Here is a 16,090-nt window from a genome sequence, read left to right as displayed (position 1 = left end):
TCTGTGGCCTTGGGTGAGCTAACTGGAACACTGCTGGAGAGTTCAACCTGGTGGTGTGGGTGTGAGAGAGCTGGCATGGTGACCAACTCAGCTACCACCCAGACCCTGAGCAAGGGCTTTAAGTTAGCCCACCCTAACATCTCCCCCATCTATGAACTGCTGAAGCACATGATGGGGCTGGTGCTATTGTTCCAAAGCTGAAGGATCTCCATGATACAGGGTGACAGCAGATATCTGAGAGAAGTCCTCGTGAGGAGCTAGTATTAATGGCATAGCAGAAGAAAGAAGCCTTGGACCAGACCAATGGCTCATTGAAATGAAAGTTTGCAAGTGAACAGAAGGGTACACTGTGTGACTCACTACAGCCTCCACACCTAGATGAGTTTTTTGTCTTGTTTAGTCTTTTGATTTTTGTTTTGTTGTTGTTATTGTTTTGGTTTGGCTTTTTTGGAGGGGAGGCTGCAAGGGTGGAGAAAAGATGAGTGGGATTGGGATGCATAAAAAAATAAAAATAACAAGTTAAAAAATCTTAAGTCTTCCTGGGACTTAGGGAGACAATATAATCAGACTTGGATGTTTAATGTGACACATTTTAAAGTAGAAGTGAAACCATAAATATTAAAATCAGGTTTTGACAAATGTTTTCTTTCATTAGAAAAAGCTAATAACTGTCTCAATGATTCAGCTCCACAGCTGTATAGCAAGAATGACCACAGCTAATACATAAGCAAGAACATATAGCCATGTTTTAATAAAACATACAAAAACATATAGCTAGTTATCAACATCAAACCATGGTTTTTCTGTTGCTGAATGTGTTTGATAAATTCATGCCATTGTTGCAAACATCACTTGAATCATGGCAACAGACAACAAACATTCCCTATCACCCAAACTGTTTTCTTATGACTCTTTGCAACCAGGTCTTTCTCCTGTTTGCTGACTCCTGGCGATACTGATTTTCCTTTTAATGCTGCTGTTTCCAGCTTACTAGGCTCTCCTGTCAGTAAGCACATACTGTATTGACTCTTTGTTCCAGGTCCTTGCATTATTGCCTTGTGTTTTACCATAGATGAATACACGGCGGGAAGCAGTCACATGCTCCGGCTTAGCTTCTCCCTCTCTCCATAGTGCAGGGCTCTGGTTAAACACAGATGGGTTGAATTTTCAGCAAATAAACCTTTTTTCACATTCAAGATATTTTTTCAAGTGAACCTGGCCCATATGATATAGTCCTTACATTAAAAAGTTATCGCGCCTTTGTATTTAAGGCCCTTTGCTCTTAGAGTCATTGTTAGTAGATGTTCTTCCAGAGTGTAATGCCTATACGCTTTGACTTTTAAAATGGGAATTTTTAAATATCTCCACATTTATTGCATTTCATCTTGCTTTTTCTAAATAATTTTTACATATAAAGTGTATATTATAGGATCACTAATTTTATAACTTTGAAGCAACAGGTTAGCTGAAGGAAAATCTGTCAAATTTGGCAGTGAGTCAGAAAATATGTGAACCTGTCACTGTAAGCAGTCTCAAAGGGCAAAATGTATTACAAGGGCTAATTAACCTTAGAAAATAATTACACAAATATGCAAATGTTGTTTTGATAATTCTATGTGTTATCAGCTCAGGTAGTCCATCATAAAAGCAGGCCTCACAGTTCTCAGGTGCTGTAGAACCTGGCCTGTTTGATAAGCCTTTGCTTCTGAATCACTTCTTTTTGGCATTTAGCAATTGATGATGGCCAGAGTATAGCAGGGAAGCCAGCCGTGCTCTCAGTACTGCACAACTGCCCAGTGTACATGCCCCGTGGTTTCTGCTACCTGCAAATTCCAGATGATGTTCTTAGGGCTTTTCATGCCTTTCATTCTTTACAGATTCCACAGCACCTGTAAGTTACTTAGTACAAAAAGTACCTTTGTAGAGAAACTCATAAAAACCTTACAGAATAGATTTTGTTTATTTCTATTTCTGTATTAGGAAGTCTTTTGAAATCAGTTCAATTTTAAAATGTACTATCAGTAACATGCTCTCTAAATTATACTTTGTAAATGTACTTGGATTATTGACATACAATACAACCCTACAATATGGGTTGTAGGTTAGCATAATGCTCTCTTGCCTTGATACAGCATCACCTCATTTTATAATGTCACTAATATAATATTTCCTTTATTATGTCACTAATATAATATTTCAGAATTATATACTTAGAATATGCTCTTTGTATTAATTTTTATACACAACATTTATAGAAGCTTAACATTTCGCAGAGTTTTTTAAGTCTTTAAATGATGGAGTTGTAAATAAGTAAACAAACAAAAAGCCAGGTTTTGTTTTCTTTTTTTAACTTTCTGAAGTAGTTATATAGGAAAGTCCAATCTTGTAGGGAAAGATTTAGTTTCCTTTCTTGCCATTTAAAAATGAATCCTCTGAATATTAAATAAAACTTTGTAATTGCTCAAGATGCTTAGAATAAATGATGGTATAGCGTTCTCTGCGGCTCAGAGAATGTTATGGAAAGGTACTCAAAGGAATGTCGGAGCCAGAGAGTGGAGGCGTGACACCCCATTGCAGCTGGCTCTCACAGAGCTGCAGTTGTGGGCAGTAGGCCTGCATTCACTACAACAAGGGGTAGTAGTGGATTAGGGTACGGCTCCTGCGATCCCATTGGCTATTGGCTATTATCTTCACTTATAGTAAAAATGATCCCATCAGGTTCCAATGGGTATTTCCACACTCATCACTACCCAGATGGTCCACGTTAAAATTAATGGATCACAATATAAAAGAAGAAGGCATGAACGTAGGAAAGGCGCTGTAAGAAGTGGAAGTTTCCAGAAGTGAGAGGGAAGAAAGGGTGTGAGAGTGGACAGAATGCAGTGTGTGTGTCTGTGTGTGCGTGTTGAAGTGTCAAACAACCAACTTTAGTAAACAAAACAAAAATAAGTCATACTTTGATTATTAAAGCTATTTAGTTGTATACTACTAGTACTTCAGATAGGAAGGCACGTATCCCCTTTTCTGTTCTTAGCTATTCACGGTCAGGTATTTCTGTCAGTTCTCCCTGTCCTCAGAGCCTCTGTTCACCTGCTCATTGACACATCAGTAGTCTCACACTGTCCCACTACTCTAGCTCTTGTGATTGTGTGTCAGTGATTCCTGTCAGTGATCTTGCTTATCAGCCTTGCTCTTGAGCCTGTTCGAACCAGTCCTTCTCATTTACTCCTCATGAGCATCTAGTGATTTCTAGCCAGGAAGGTACAATACCTCAGATTAGGATCCTGCTACTAACGAACCAGCAATAACCACTGGGTGATGTCCCTGATTTTGTTGCTCTGTTATCATGTTGTTGATACAGTTTGCGCTAATCCAGAAGAAGCAAAATAGATTTGAGGCAGAGGCTGGATCAGCAGATTTAAGTGACTAGTTCTGTGAGTAACTTAAGGGAAAGAGATAATAAATGATGTTCAAGTTTCAGCTGGACATGGGGAACACAGAATAGGAAGTTCTGGAAGGCTTGGGGTATTTTAGTTGATGTGTCTATGGTATCCAATAGGAAATTTTTAGTGACCATCACCTTTGTGGCTGTGGAAAGAAATTAGGGATGGTAACAGACATTAGGGAACAACAGCTTAATTGTAAAATTTCTGAGGTGGAGCTAGGCTTAGTAACTCACATCTGTAATCCTAGCACTTGCAGATGAAGGCAAGAAGATTGTCATGAGTTTGAAAGTAGGACAAGCTAGAGTGGGTGCCATGCCAGCCTGGGCTGTGGTATGGAATGTTTGATATGATGTTTTTAAAATCATTTAATGTTTTGCAATTATAGTATAGTTATATCATATCCTCCCTTTTTCATCCATCCAGACACTCCCATTTACCCCTTTTTTGCTCTCAAATTCTTGCCTCTTCTTTCAGCAATTATTGTTATATACATAAATGTTAGAATATATGTAGGTGTACTATGTATGTATGTATGTATGTATGTATGTATGTATGTACGTGTACACACAGACACACATACCCTTATCAGTCTCTACAATGTTATATGTATGTATGTTTTCACGACTGATATGCACTTGGTGTTCTCCTCCCCAGGGAAGATGATTTCTCTTCTCTCAGCTCTCCCTGCTGCTGTAGTTCCTTGTGTAGGGTTGAGACTTTGTTTGTTTTCCCCATCACTTCAGCATCTTTATTGTTGTTTGTGTCCAGCTCTTGTTTAGTTATGTTGGTGTGACTTTCATGGAGACTATTACAGAACACCACACCAATCAAAATGTAGAGCTGTTTAGGCTAGTCCCAAAGCTACCACAGCCCAGACTTTCTGCTCAGAGAGGGCTTGGGGAATATATGAACCAGGGAGTTTTCTGTGTGATCCTGTCTCCAAATATATACTTTCTAAAGATAAAAAATGTGAATACATTCTTTTATATAATATCCATGATGTGTTTAGGAAACTAGCTTCTAAGAAGCAGGTACACAAACACATCTTTATGGTCGATTGGTTCTTAGCAATTTGCTATTTGATCATTATTTTCATATTATCTAAATTTGTCTGTGACCATTATATGTATCAGCTAATGAAATAAACATAGGAAAATTAAGTTATTCTAGATGGCTTAGCATATGTCTAATAGGGCTTAAAGCCTTAGAGTTAAAATTCCTATATTTATCTATTTAGATTTCTCTCAGTTCTAGAAATAAAACGTCTATAGAACATACTGTTGGAAAGCATGTATTCCTTTAAATGGCTTCAATAGAAAAATACCCATTATTGTTTTTCTCCAAAATTTTGGTTTACTACTTAAAATCTCAAAAACCAAATAATAATATATCGATATATAATATAAATACTTTCAGATACATAGAAGAATGTAACGTAAATATTTTAGTGTTTTATATATATATTATATTTATATATAAAGTTTTTGTGTAATTTGAATATATTAAAGTAGATTTTAATATCTCAGGTATACCTGGATTGTTTCCCTTAAAAGTGCACATATTTAATAAGGTGTTTCCAAAGATTACATTTGCAGTTAAGCTTAGCAGTAATTTACTAATAGTTTTAATACTAATTTATTCTCTAATTTAAATATTCAATAGTTCTTTTGTTATTTCTATGAATGTTCTCAAACTATCTAACCATCTTATTCTTACAATGTGTTTGTAAGCATGTAATTTAACTGATTACTGTGATAATCACTGGAGAGAGTATGCAATACATATTTGTTTTCTTCTTAGGAAAATGGCTCTCCTGAGGAGCATGCAGTGTATGTGTGGGACCATTTCATAGCCCGGGCTGCTGCCGAGAATGTGTTCTTTGTTGCTCATAGCTATGGAGGGCTTGCTTTTGTTGAACTGGTAAGTGCATATTCACCTTTTTTTAAAGATTTTTTTATGTTATTTATTTTGAGTACACTGTTGCTCTCTTCAGACACACCAAAAGAGGGCATCAGATCCCATTACAGATGATTGTGATCTACCATGTAGTTGCTGGGAATTGAACTCAGGACCTCTGGAAGAGCAGTCAGTGCTCTTAACCACTGAGCCATCCCTCAGCCAGCATACTTTTTTTAAAAATGTGTGTAGGCACGTGCCTGTATTTATGTATACCGTCTGCATGCCAGGGCCTCCATGGCCACACAGGGCTAAGGATTCCCCTGGAACTGCAGTTACTAGCCACCTGATAGGGTACTGGGAACGGAACCAGTGTCCTCTGCAGGAACAGAAAGGTCTCTTAATTAGGAATGCTGAACCATCTCTTCAGCCTGTAATTCTAATTTCAGTTCTCAGCCTCAGCCTCCTTACTGGATGTGATGCTGTTTTGTTTTGTTTTGATTAGGGAGTCAGAGACTGTTTTGTTTTGGTTTTGAGATAGTTTCACTAGGCAGCCCTAGATGGCCTGGAACTTGTTATGTAGAGCAGGCTAGCATTGAACTCACAGAGATCTGCCTACCTTTGCCTTGCAAGTGCTGGGATTAAAGGTCTGCACCACTGCACCCAGCAAGCCCTCTATTCCCCCCTCCCCCATATTATTTAAAGGTATTTAAAAATTGTAAGAGCCAGAGTTGGCAGATGGGTGAATGACTCCAAGAACGCTAGGACTGGTGGACATATGCACACAGAGACTGTGTGAGCACCTGCACAGGTTCAAACCAGACCAAGTTCCAGCCCTGAGAAAGAGATGCAGACACAAGTCCCAACCCTTACCAAGAAGTTATTTGCAGCTGATGCCTGCTGGCAGAGGGACAATTAGTTTTCTCTGATAGAGTGGTACTGGGCATACAAACCATGCACCAGGCCGGCCAATGAACAAAATGGACTCCTTTTGTGTGCATTGGGAGGTGCATGTTTTTTGTTTCATTTTGTCTTGGTATTTTATGTCTCAATAGATTTTTTTTTAATTTTTATTTCTATTTTGCTTGCTTTCTTTTTTGAGAGAAAGAGAAAAAGAAATGAAGTTGGATGTATAGTAATTGAGCAGGATCTGGGAGGAGTTAGTGAGAGAATATGATCAATATATTGAACAATTTTTTTTCAATTTAAAGTTCAAAATGTAATAAATTATGTCTAGTAGATGCTTGTATGATTTTTGAAAAAAATTAGAGATCTCTTTGAGTGTAACGGAATTTTATATTGTTAGTCAGAAGTGGGGTTTGACTGTTGCTTCTTTGCATATTATTTTAAATTTTAAAATTATAATGTCAACTTCTATACATATCAGGTGTACATTCCTGTGTCATTTGTTCACAATTAATATATGTTATCTGAGAAGCCAAAACTTCCTGTCTCTTTTAATATTTGGTATCATTTTAGTAATTTTTAGCTGACTTTAATGTGTACTGTGTAGTATTTAATACTTAACAGTTTATATGATTAACTTTAAAACTTTTAGAATGTTTCCATTAAATTACATTGAACTACATTGCTTGGTCACAAAATTTTGCATTTGTTAGTATTCTGATTTTTAAGAGTTAAAATTAGGCAGGAACAGTTACCAGGTGTCTCAGGTTTAATCTGAATTGAATAAAGTATTACAGATAGCCCAATTTTTGTCACTGTTGCTGTTTTTAAGACTAATGCTATAAGTTGACTAATGAACCATTGTCCTTGTGTCTGTCACCCATGTCACAGGACCATTCCTTTGCTACAGCACAAGATTAACTTGTTGAGAGTGTATCTGAGAAGGTTAAAGCCAAGGAGATTGACATGAGCATTAAATCAACCACAATATTTGTTGTCTAATTTTAATTTTTAGGCCTGGTGTGAAATTCTGTCCATGTTTTCCTGTGGCTGTGTTGGCTGTGCTGTAATTCGGTCTCCCTTGATTTAGATGAGTGGGCTGCTGGCCCCTGACACCTGAGAATGACCCCACAGTTGCACTGTGTCCTGAGCTTACACCGTGCTAAGAGCAAAACAATGCATTGTTATTTCTTTCTTAATTTGACTTCAGTATTTAGAGATTGTTTACAAGCATTTTTAGCTTCACAGATTTTTGTTTATTTTTAATATATATTATGTTATATATAACAGACAACTTAAGGGAGCATTTTACATTAGTGTGTTGTTTTAATATGGATGTTGAAGGAAAAATACAATATTTTAAAATAATTTGTTTTAATATCTACAGATACAAATAAGTAGTCTTACATTTGTAGTTATAAATAGCTTTTATTTGTAAGTCATCAAAATTACTTTAAAATTAACTTTTTATAGACTAACCTAAAATATATAAACACACTAATTTCAAACTTTATAAATGAAATTTGGGAATAGGCTGTTTGTAAAATGAACTTAAGATGCCAAATTGACAGATGACCAATGTGTCAGTACTGATTTGCCTGTCCTTCTTGTCACACACTGGTGGATATTCCTCCACTTTTGTTCCACTTTAATATAAAGCACACAGATGTTTCAGAACAAGACTTGACTTCTGACCTTGAGGCCATTAGGGTCAGGGTCCTCGGGGCCTGTGAAATTATCACAAGCTGAGCTAAAGTTTTTCTCCAGCACAGGAAGTAACTAGTAAGTAAGAAGTTAAAAAGGAGCTTTGTCTGAGAGACAAGATGGTCCCAGTAAGGGTCAGCTTCTGTAGTCTGCTGTCCCTGCAGGAGGCCGTGCACGGGGGAGGACGTAATGTAGCCACGGACACATCTGTCAGTCCAGAGCAGAACTGAGGAGTCTATTTAATATAATATACCTTGCTTAGCTCTTAAAATATTAGTGATTATCACTTCAACTTCTTGTATTTGGTACTTGTGCAACAAATGATTGCAGTTGTAAGGCAAGAGTATTACAGTACCAACTGAAGAGTGGTCCCATCCTAAAAAGTAATGTACAAGCAAATAATACTTTGCACTGGTGAGGTTTGCATTGTGATAAACATGATAGCATGTAACTTCAATATATTTTTATTTCAAAATGCTTCTTCAAAGAAAGCAATGGGACGGAAAAGCACGCTCTGCAATGCTTGCTTTTTTCTAAAGCCAACACTCTTCCTGTTATCACTAACATTCTTAAATCACTAATATTCTTAAAAGCATGAAAATGCTAACAAATGTTGTCTTGGGATATTTCAACATATGTGCCATATGTAATTGTCTCACATGCTTTCACGTTGGTAATACTAGCTATATGAGAAAATTGTGAAGATTAATATTATAGTGTATAAATCTTAAATTATGGTATAGTTTTTTCTTGCTGCTGCATTATATACAAATCATGCATAAATCCTCTAACTTTCAGTAGTTTAAATTATTTAAAAATTGTTCAAAATTTATACCTTTTAAAAGACTATAGGGTCTTTGTCTCTTGTGTCTCTGCCTTGGTGTATGCCATCATATTTGAGTATGCAGAAATAATTCTCTTCACATGTAAGGTAACCTTCTTCTTTGAGTCATAAATATAAAGAACACTGTGTGGTACATACAGTTAAAAAATAAATATAATTAATGCAATTTTGTATAATCTTTATTGTTTGAATGCCACACAAGAAGACGTTATGTAGTATATTTTACCATTTACTGGGTTAAATTTTATGTAAAATTCTATTTTAAATTAAGTGTTTACTTTGAAGTTTGCAGAACAAAATTATAGAAGGCCCATGTTTTGTTAATTTTTGGTTTTGGAAGTTGTAAACATATATATTATTATATTCTATTTTAAAGTATTGAATTGCTCCATAAGTACAGGCAATGGTGAATTATTTCTTTTCAAAGCCATGATTCATTTTATAGCAGTATGTCTTGCAAAGCAGCTTTCCCAAGTCTAACTTCATAAAAACACTGTACACTTTCCTGTACCCACAAGAAACATGATACCGAAAGTATCCTTTTCACCACCTCTTCTCTCACTACAGAGAAAACTCAAAAAAACTTTCTCTGATCCTAGAAAAACAAGTATTGATAGGACATTGAAATTAAACCAATATGAAGTTATCAAAGAGAAGAAACAGACTTACCAATTGTTAATGAATTTCTGAAAATAATGTATCTATCTATCTTGTTTAAGCCATCATACACAAAGGCTTATATTTCTGTCTTAGGCATCGAATTTTATATATGATAGAAATAATAATCTTAGTTACAATTTGCTTTCAAAATTGATTTGGAAAGACATGTACAGATTATGCAGCCTACTTATTAAAACTTAGGCTCTTTGACTCACTTTTCCCTAATTTTCACATTTCAATTCATGTTTTGACATGTCCATAATCGCTCTCACAGCCACATGGTTGACATGATTTTACTGCTTCCACTGACCATTTCACTGGGCTTTGTTCTTGTCTTTCCAGGTGCTAAGCAGTTACCAAACCAAGGAACACTGTCATAGTTGAGCTTTCAGTCTTGTCAGTGTCCCTTACCTACCTGAGTTTAGTTTACTGCTGTGCTCGCATGGCCCAGTACATCACATTCAGATTGCGTCCCTTCATCGAAACGAGAGCGTTCATACTTTTTATAAAGTGTATCAAGTATCTGAGTCAGTACATTTCATTAGCTTCACTGAATTGTCTCAACAGATAGAATATTTGGATCTGCTCAGTTTTAGTTCCTTCTCTGTGTTGTTAGTGGTTTGTTCACAGCCACCATTAAAAAACATCACTTAGAAATGTGTGAAAACAGCTCCTTTTGAAAGCATGTCTTTACCCACTTTTGATTTTGGTTTTTCCATGCTTGTCAGCACTTGATTGGCACCTCACTTGCATGTGAATTAAGGAATGAAGGGAACTCTCTTCTCCTGCCATTGTTCCATGCCGGGCTCCCTGGCCTCCGCGCTGCCGGAGCTGCCCGGAGCAGCTGGTAGAAGGCTAGTTTTGGGCATGACTGCATGAGGATACTCAGCCTCAGTCTACTCTTAGAAGACCCTTTTAAGTTACTTGGAACATGATTTATATTTATACTGAGGAGGAAATGGAATTGAGCTAAAAATTCTTAGCTTTTGCTTTTAGCAATATGACCATGGCTAACTATGGCCTTAAAGTAATAACATTGTATTTTGTCCCCCCCCCCAAAAAAAAATAAAACTAGTATTGGTAGGAAGTGTATTTAATGTGATTTATATTAATTGTGACATTTTGAGTGGCTAGGAATCAGAAGTAGAGGAGAAATGAAATAAGGAAGAATAAAACCATAGAAAATGGATTAACGACATCAACGTAAGTGAGATGAAAACACTCTTGCAACCTTACTTCGAATCTAGCCAATTCAGTAAAAATAACATTTATAGTAAAATGACAAAACACATCTTAATTAGTTTTACTTTAAAGTCGTCTTGTATATTTAAGTCTTTGATTACCCACTGAAGAAACAGCTTCCAGGTAAAGAGTCTAATGTTGTCTTCAAGTTTGAGAATACTCCAAACGAGTGACAGAGGTAGTTGTAAATATTTGCAATTAATTGGCCATTACATGGAGTTTAAGCCTTAGCAGCAACATTTCTACTAATTTATTCATTCCACTCTTAATTTAAATATTGACTGATTTCAGAATTCTAGCAAGTCCATTTATACTCATTAATCTGCGTTCCCCTTTTCTGCTGGTAATGCCAAGTCTCAGGAAATACCACCTCTCTATAACTCATTTTTCCAAGTCTACTACTTTCAGTAAAACAGGAAAACTATTTAAGTGGATTATGTTTTCATAGTGTTATATCACCCCCAATGGAAGATAACCCAAAAGACCATTTCATCACAGTACGTTATTGACTTAGTTTGCTATTGTTTCTTGTTTTAGTTATTTTATGTATGACATAAAATGTATACAACTAATCTGATATATAATTACTTACTGAACTTCATTGAGATATACTTCATATGGTAGAAAATTCATCTTTTTAAGATTTACAAATTAATGGTTTTTAGCATATTAACAGAATTTTGCTGCCATCACCAATATCTAAATTCAGATTACGTTCCTTCAGTTTAAAAGCATGAACTATCACAGAATGAGTAGTCGTAAATCTCTGCCCTGTGTCTGGCTGTATGACCTGGATTATGTTTCTCCCCTTCCTCCTCCTCTTCCTCCCCCCTTTCTTCCTCTCCCTGCTCCTGTTATATCTCATCTTCCCTCTTCTCCTCTACTGACTCCTTTTTCATCCTCTGTTTCTTCTCCCCTCGTCACCGTGCCTCCTATTTTTGAGACAGGGTCTGACTGTGTAACCCCCTTGTCTCTGCCTTCTAAGGATCAAAGGTGTATGCTACCACTTTTAGCCTGCTTGGACTAGTTTTTATAAATTATGTGTGGTAAAGGTCAAATTTAGTTTTAGATTTTTTTGAGTATATGTATTCTGCTTTCTTGCTACATTTCATTGGGAAACAAAGCTAATTTTCTTTTTATTGTGTTAACATATCGTTAAAAAACAATTAGCTATGAATGTAAGTCTTGACTCTGTCTCATTGATAAATCTTACTCTCCTCTTAGTGGAACCACAGTGACTTACTAGAGGCACTTTTGCAGTGAGTTTTGAAGTCAGGATGTTGGTCTAATACTTTTAAAATATTACTTTGCTACTTATATATACTTATTATTTTAGAATCAATGTGGTTGTTGCTTGGAAGAAGAAAACAAATCAGGGATTCTGATTTGGGTTCATTAAATGTGTAGACAATTTGGAGATTATTGCAATCTTGATGATGAAAGCTTCTCTATCCATGAACATGGATTGACTTCACATTTGTCCATTTATTTGTGTCTTGTTCCCTAGCTGAGAGGCTGTTAGCAGTTGATGGATTTTGAGGCTGGTAGGCTGTTGAGGCAGGTAAAGTCTTTTCTCTTTAAAGGTTGCCCAGTCTTTAGTGGAAGACGCATACCCTCCGTATTGTATATATTCAACGCCAAAGTATTTGTGACTTTCCGTTCTGAATACATTTTATGTAATTTATTTCATTTTATAAGTGTTTTTGCATAGTTTCCCTTTGGAGCCAAAGGCTGAGTTCATGTGGCTGAGCCTCCTTTAAGATCTTAAGGGAAAGAAGTCGGTGTTTCACCACCGGTGTGACGGTCATTGTGGTTGTTTATTTATTTCCCGGACAAACTAATGTAAGATCATCTCATTCAGACGATCCTGGGACAGCGCAAGGTGGTGCTTTTATATAGTAATGAATACAAACTCCTCTCTGGGAATTACATTTGTAAGAGGCTTTTGCAATGTCAACAAAGACTATACCAGCCTAGTGTCCATGATCTCTCTTAGTAAAATGGACATTGAAGCCAGTGAGCTCTTCAATGTAACGTAATATTTGTTAATTCAGAAAATAAGTTGATAAATTAATGTGTTAAATATAAATACATTTTTAAAGTTAGTTTCTCACGATATAGCCTCCAGTGGCCTATAATTCACTTTGTAGAATAGGCTACCCTCAAATTCAAAGAGATCCACCTGCCATTGGCTACTCAGTGCTGAGATTATAGGACTATACAACATGCCTATATAATAAATCTTTGGACAAGAAACATTTATTTCCCCATATTTGATATAATATCTCAAATAGAAATTCTGTACTGTAGATATGAAAAACTATGATTATCTACTGATATGCTTTCGTGGGAACTGTAGAGAAACACATTTTAGCCAAATGGGAACTTTTTAAAAGCTGTCCTTATGTATTATAAATCATTGCAAATTCTCAAAAAAAAAGTGCCTAACTATGCCTATACCTGTGATTTGATGTCTAAAATTAAAGAGAGTTTTTGAAAAACATATTTGTAATACAAACTATTTAGCTTCTAGCTTAGACTGAGGGCCCAATCCTTATTAAATAATTTACTCAAGTTAATTCACAGACGTTGGGTAGGACTCAAATTTAAACCATACTGAATCCATGTTACGCTATGGCTTGAGGGAGAAAGGATGGAAATACAATCTTGCCAGAGAGCTCTCTTTATTAGAGTTCAGAATGGTTTCAGAACCAGTCAGCACTGGTACATGTAGCAAGTGAGTTCTTACTAGTTGCATATCTATAGATTTGAAAAGTTTGGGTGTTGATCAAGAGGTGTAAGCTGGTTGCCATGGGAAGGAAATCAGTGATAAGTACAAAATAAAATCAGTAATTACTTATGAACAGTTTTCCCCCTGTAAACCTCATGTCACTCCCTTATAAGAAAGTACTAAAAAATAACCAAGGTCTATCACTGAGAAAGTGGTAACAATTAAGATTCTACTCACTGCTAGCAAGTGCGCAAATGGAACATTTTCATAAGAAAGAAAGAGAATATAAGAAAAACAGTCACAATAAAAAACAAACAGCAACTCGTCTTGGGCACAGAGTAGCAGCATGCCACTCTTCTGGGGCTATGTAATACTAATTATGAAAGTTGGAGATGTTACCCTGTGTGTGTACTGTCTCTCATCTCACACTCGTTGTTGCTGTTGTTTTAACAATCTTACTTGTGGCTGTTGGGCTGAAACCCACATTTTACACACCACACACCTGCCCTCTAGCTCTGAGCCCTACTCTCATTCCCTCAGGACAGGTTCACTGTAAAGCCAATTGTCATTTCATAGAAATTGCTTCTTAGACTTGAACTTGATCTTTTTTTTTTATTTGATATATTCTTTATTTATATTTCAAGTGATTTCCCTTTTCTGGCTCCCCACTCCCCAAAAGTCCCATAAGCCCTCTTCCCTCCCCCTGTTCCCCCATCCACCCCTTCTCACTTCCCTGTTCTGGTATTGCCCTACACTGCTGCACCGAGCCTTTCCATGACCAGGGGCCACTCCTCCATTCTTCTTGGCATCATTTGATATGTGAATTATGTCTTTGGTATTCCAAGCTTCTAGGCTAATATCCATTTATCAGTGAGTGCATACCATGAGTGTTCTTTTGAGATTGGGTTACCTCACTTAGGATGATGTTCTCCAGTTCCAACCATTTGTCTAAGAATTTCATTAATTCATTGTTTCTAATGGCTGAATAGTACTCCATTGTGAATATATACCACAATTTTGTATCCATTCCTCTGATGAGGGACATCTGGGTTCTTTCCTGCTTCTGGCTACTACAAATAAGGCTGCTATGAACATAGCGGAGCATGTATCCTTATTACATGCTGGAGATTCCTCTGGGTATATGCCCAGGAGTGGTATAGCAGGGTCCTCTGGAAGTGACATGCCCAGTTTTGTGAGGAACTGCCAGACTGATTTCCAGAGTGGTTGTACCAACCAGCAGTGGAGGAGTGTTCCTATTTCTCCACATCCTCTCCAACACCTCCTATCTCCTGCGATTTTAATCTTAGCCAATCTGACTGGTGTGAGGTGAAATCTCAGGGTTGTTTTGACTTGCATTTTCCTAATGACTAATGATATTGAACATTTTTTAAGATGCTTCTCAGCCATCTGAAATTCTTCATGTGAAAATTCTTTGTTTAGCTCTGTACCCCATTTTTTAATAGAGTTATTTCCTTCTCTGGGGTATAACTTCTTGAGTTCTTTGTATATATTGGATATTAGCCTTCTGTCAGATGTAACCCTGGTGAAGATCTTTTCCTAATTTGTTGGTTGCCGATTTGTCCTTTTGATGGTGTCCTTTGCCTTACAGAAACTTTGTAATTTTATGAGGTCCCATTTGTCAATTCCTGATTTTAGAGCATAAGCTATTGGTATTCTGGTCAGGAACTTTCCCCCCTATACTGATGTTCTCCAAATCCAAGAACACATCAAAATGATCATTCACCATGATCAAGTAGGTTTCATCCGGGGATTCAGGGATGGTTCAATTTACAGAAATCCATCAATGCAATTCACTACCTAAACAATCTCAAAGAACAAAACCAAATGGTCATTTCATTGGATGCTGAAAAAGCATTTGACAAAATTCAGTATCCTTTTCTGTTAAAAGTCTTGGAAAGAACAGCAATTCAAGGCCCATATCTAAACATCGTTAAAGCAATACACAGCAAACCGGTAGCCAACATCAAACTAAATGGAGAGAAACTTGAAGCAATCCCACTAAAATTAGGGAGTAGACAAGGCTGCCCCCCCTTCCCTATCTTTTCAATATTGTACCTGAGGTACTTCTGGAATAACAAAAAACCCAGGATAGCTAAAACTATTCTCAACAGTAAAAGAACTTCCGGGGGAATCAGTATCCAGGACCTCAAACAGTACAACAGAGCAATAGTGTTAAAAAACTGCATGCTATTGGTACAGTGACAGGCAGGTAGATCAATGGAATAGGATTGAAGATCCAGAAATGAACCCACGCACCTATGGCCACTTGATATTCAACAAAGGAGCTGAAAACATCCAGCGGAAAAAACATAACCTTTTCAACAAATGGTGCTGGTTGATTTGGAGGTAAGCATGCAGAAGAATGTGAATTGATCCATCCATATCTCCTTGCACTGAGCTCAACTCCAAGTGGATCAAGGACCTCCACATAAAGCTAGACACTGAACCTAATAGAAAAGAAACTGGGAAGACCCTCAATTCATGTTTCTAATAGCTGAATAGTACTCCATGGTGTATATATACCACATTTTCTGTATCCATTCCTCCGTTGAGGGACATCTGGGAACATACTATTTTTTTTATTACTGTTAAGGGTATCCATTCATTATTCAACTGTATATGTACTCCAGAGACCTTGAA

General features: G+C 36.7%; 1 protein-coding gene across 4 annotated transcripts in view; it reads left to right on the top strand.

Moving 5' to 3' along the window:
- Fam172a (family with sequence similarity 172 member A) overlaps window positions 1-16,090 on the top strand; it is a 482,169-nt gene that overhangs the window by 255,309 nt on the left and 210,770 nt on the right. For all 4 annotated transcript variants that reach the window (XM_052160054.1, XM_052160053.1, XM_052160052.1 and 1 more), the window contains one exon: window positions 5,247-5,366. In XM_052160054.1, the coding sequence (XP_052016014.1) occupies window positions 5,247-5,366 (120 nt within the window). The remainder of the gene's footprint in view (window positions 1-5,246; window positions 5,367-16,090) is intronic.

Source organism: Apodemus sylvaticus, chromosome 16 (genome assembly GCF_947179515.1).
Source record: "Apodemus sylvaticus chromosome 16, mApoSyl1.1, whole genome shotgun sequence".
NCBI classification, from domain to species: domain Eukaryota; kingdom Metazoa; phylum Chordata; class Mammalia; order Rodentia; family Muridae; genus Apodemus; species Apodemus sylvaticus.
Note: the sequence above shows the minus strand (reverse complement) of the source record. Positions and strands in the feature narration are given on the sequence as shown.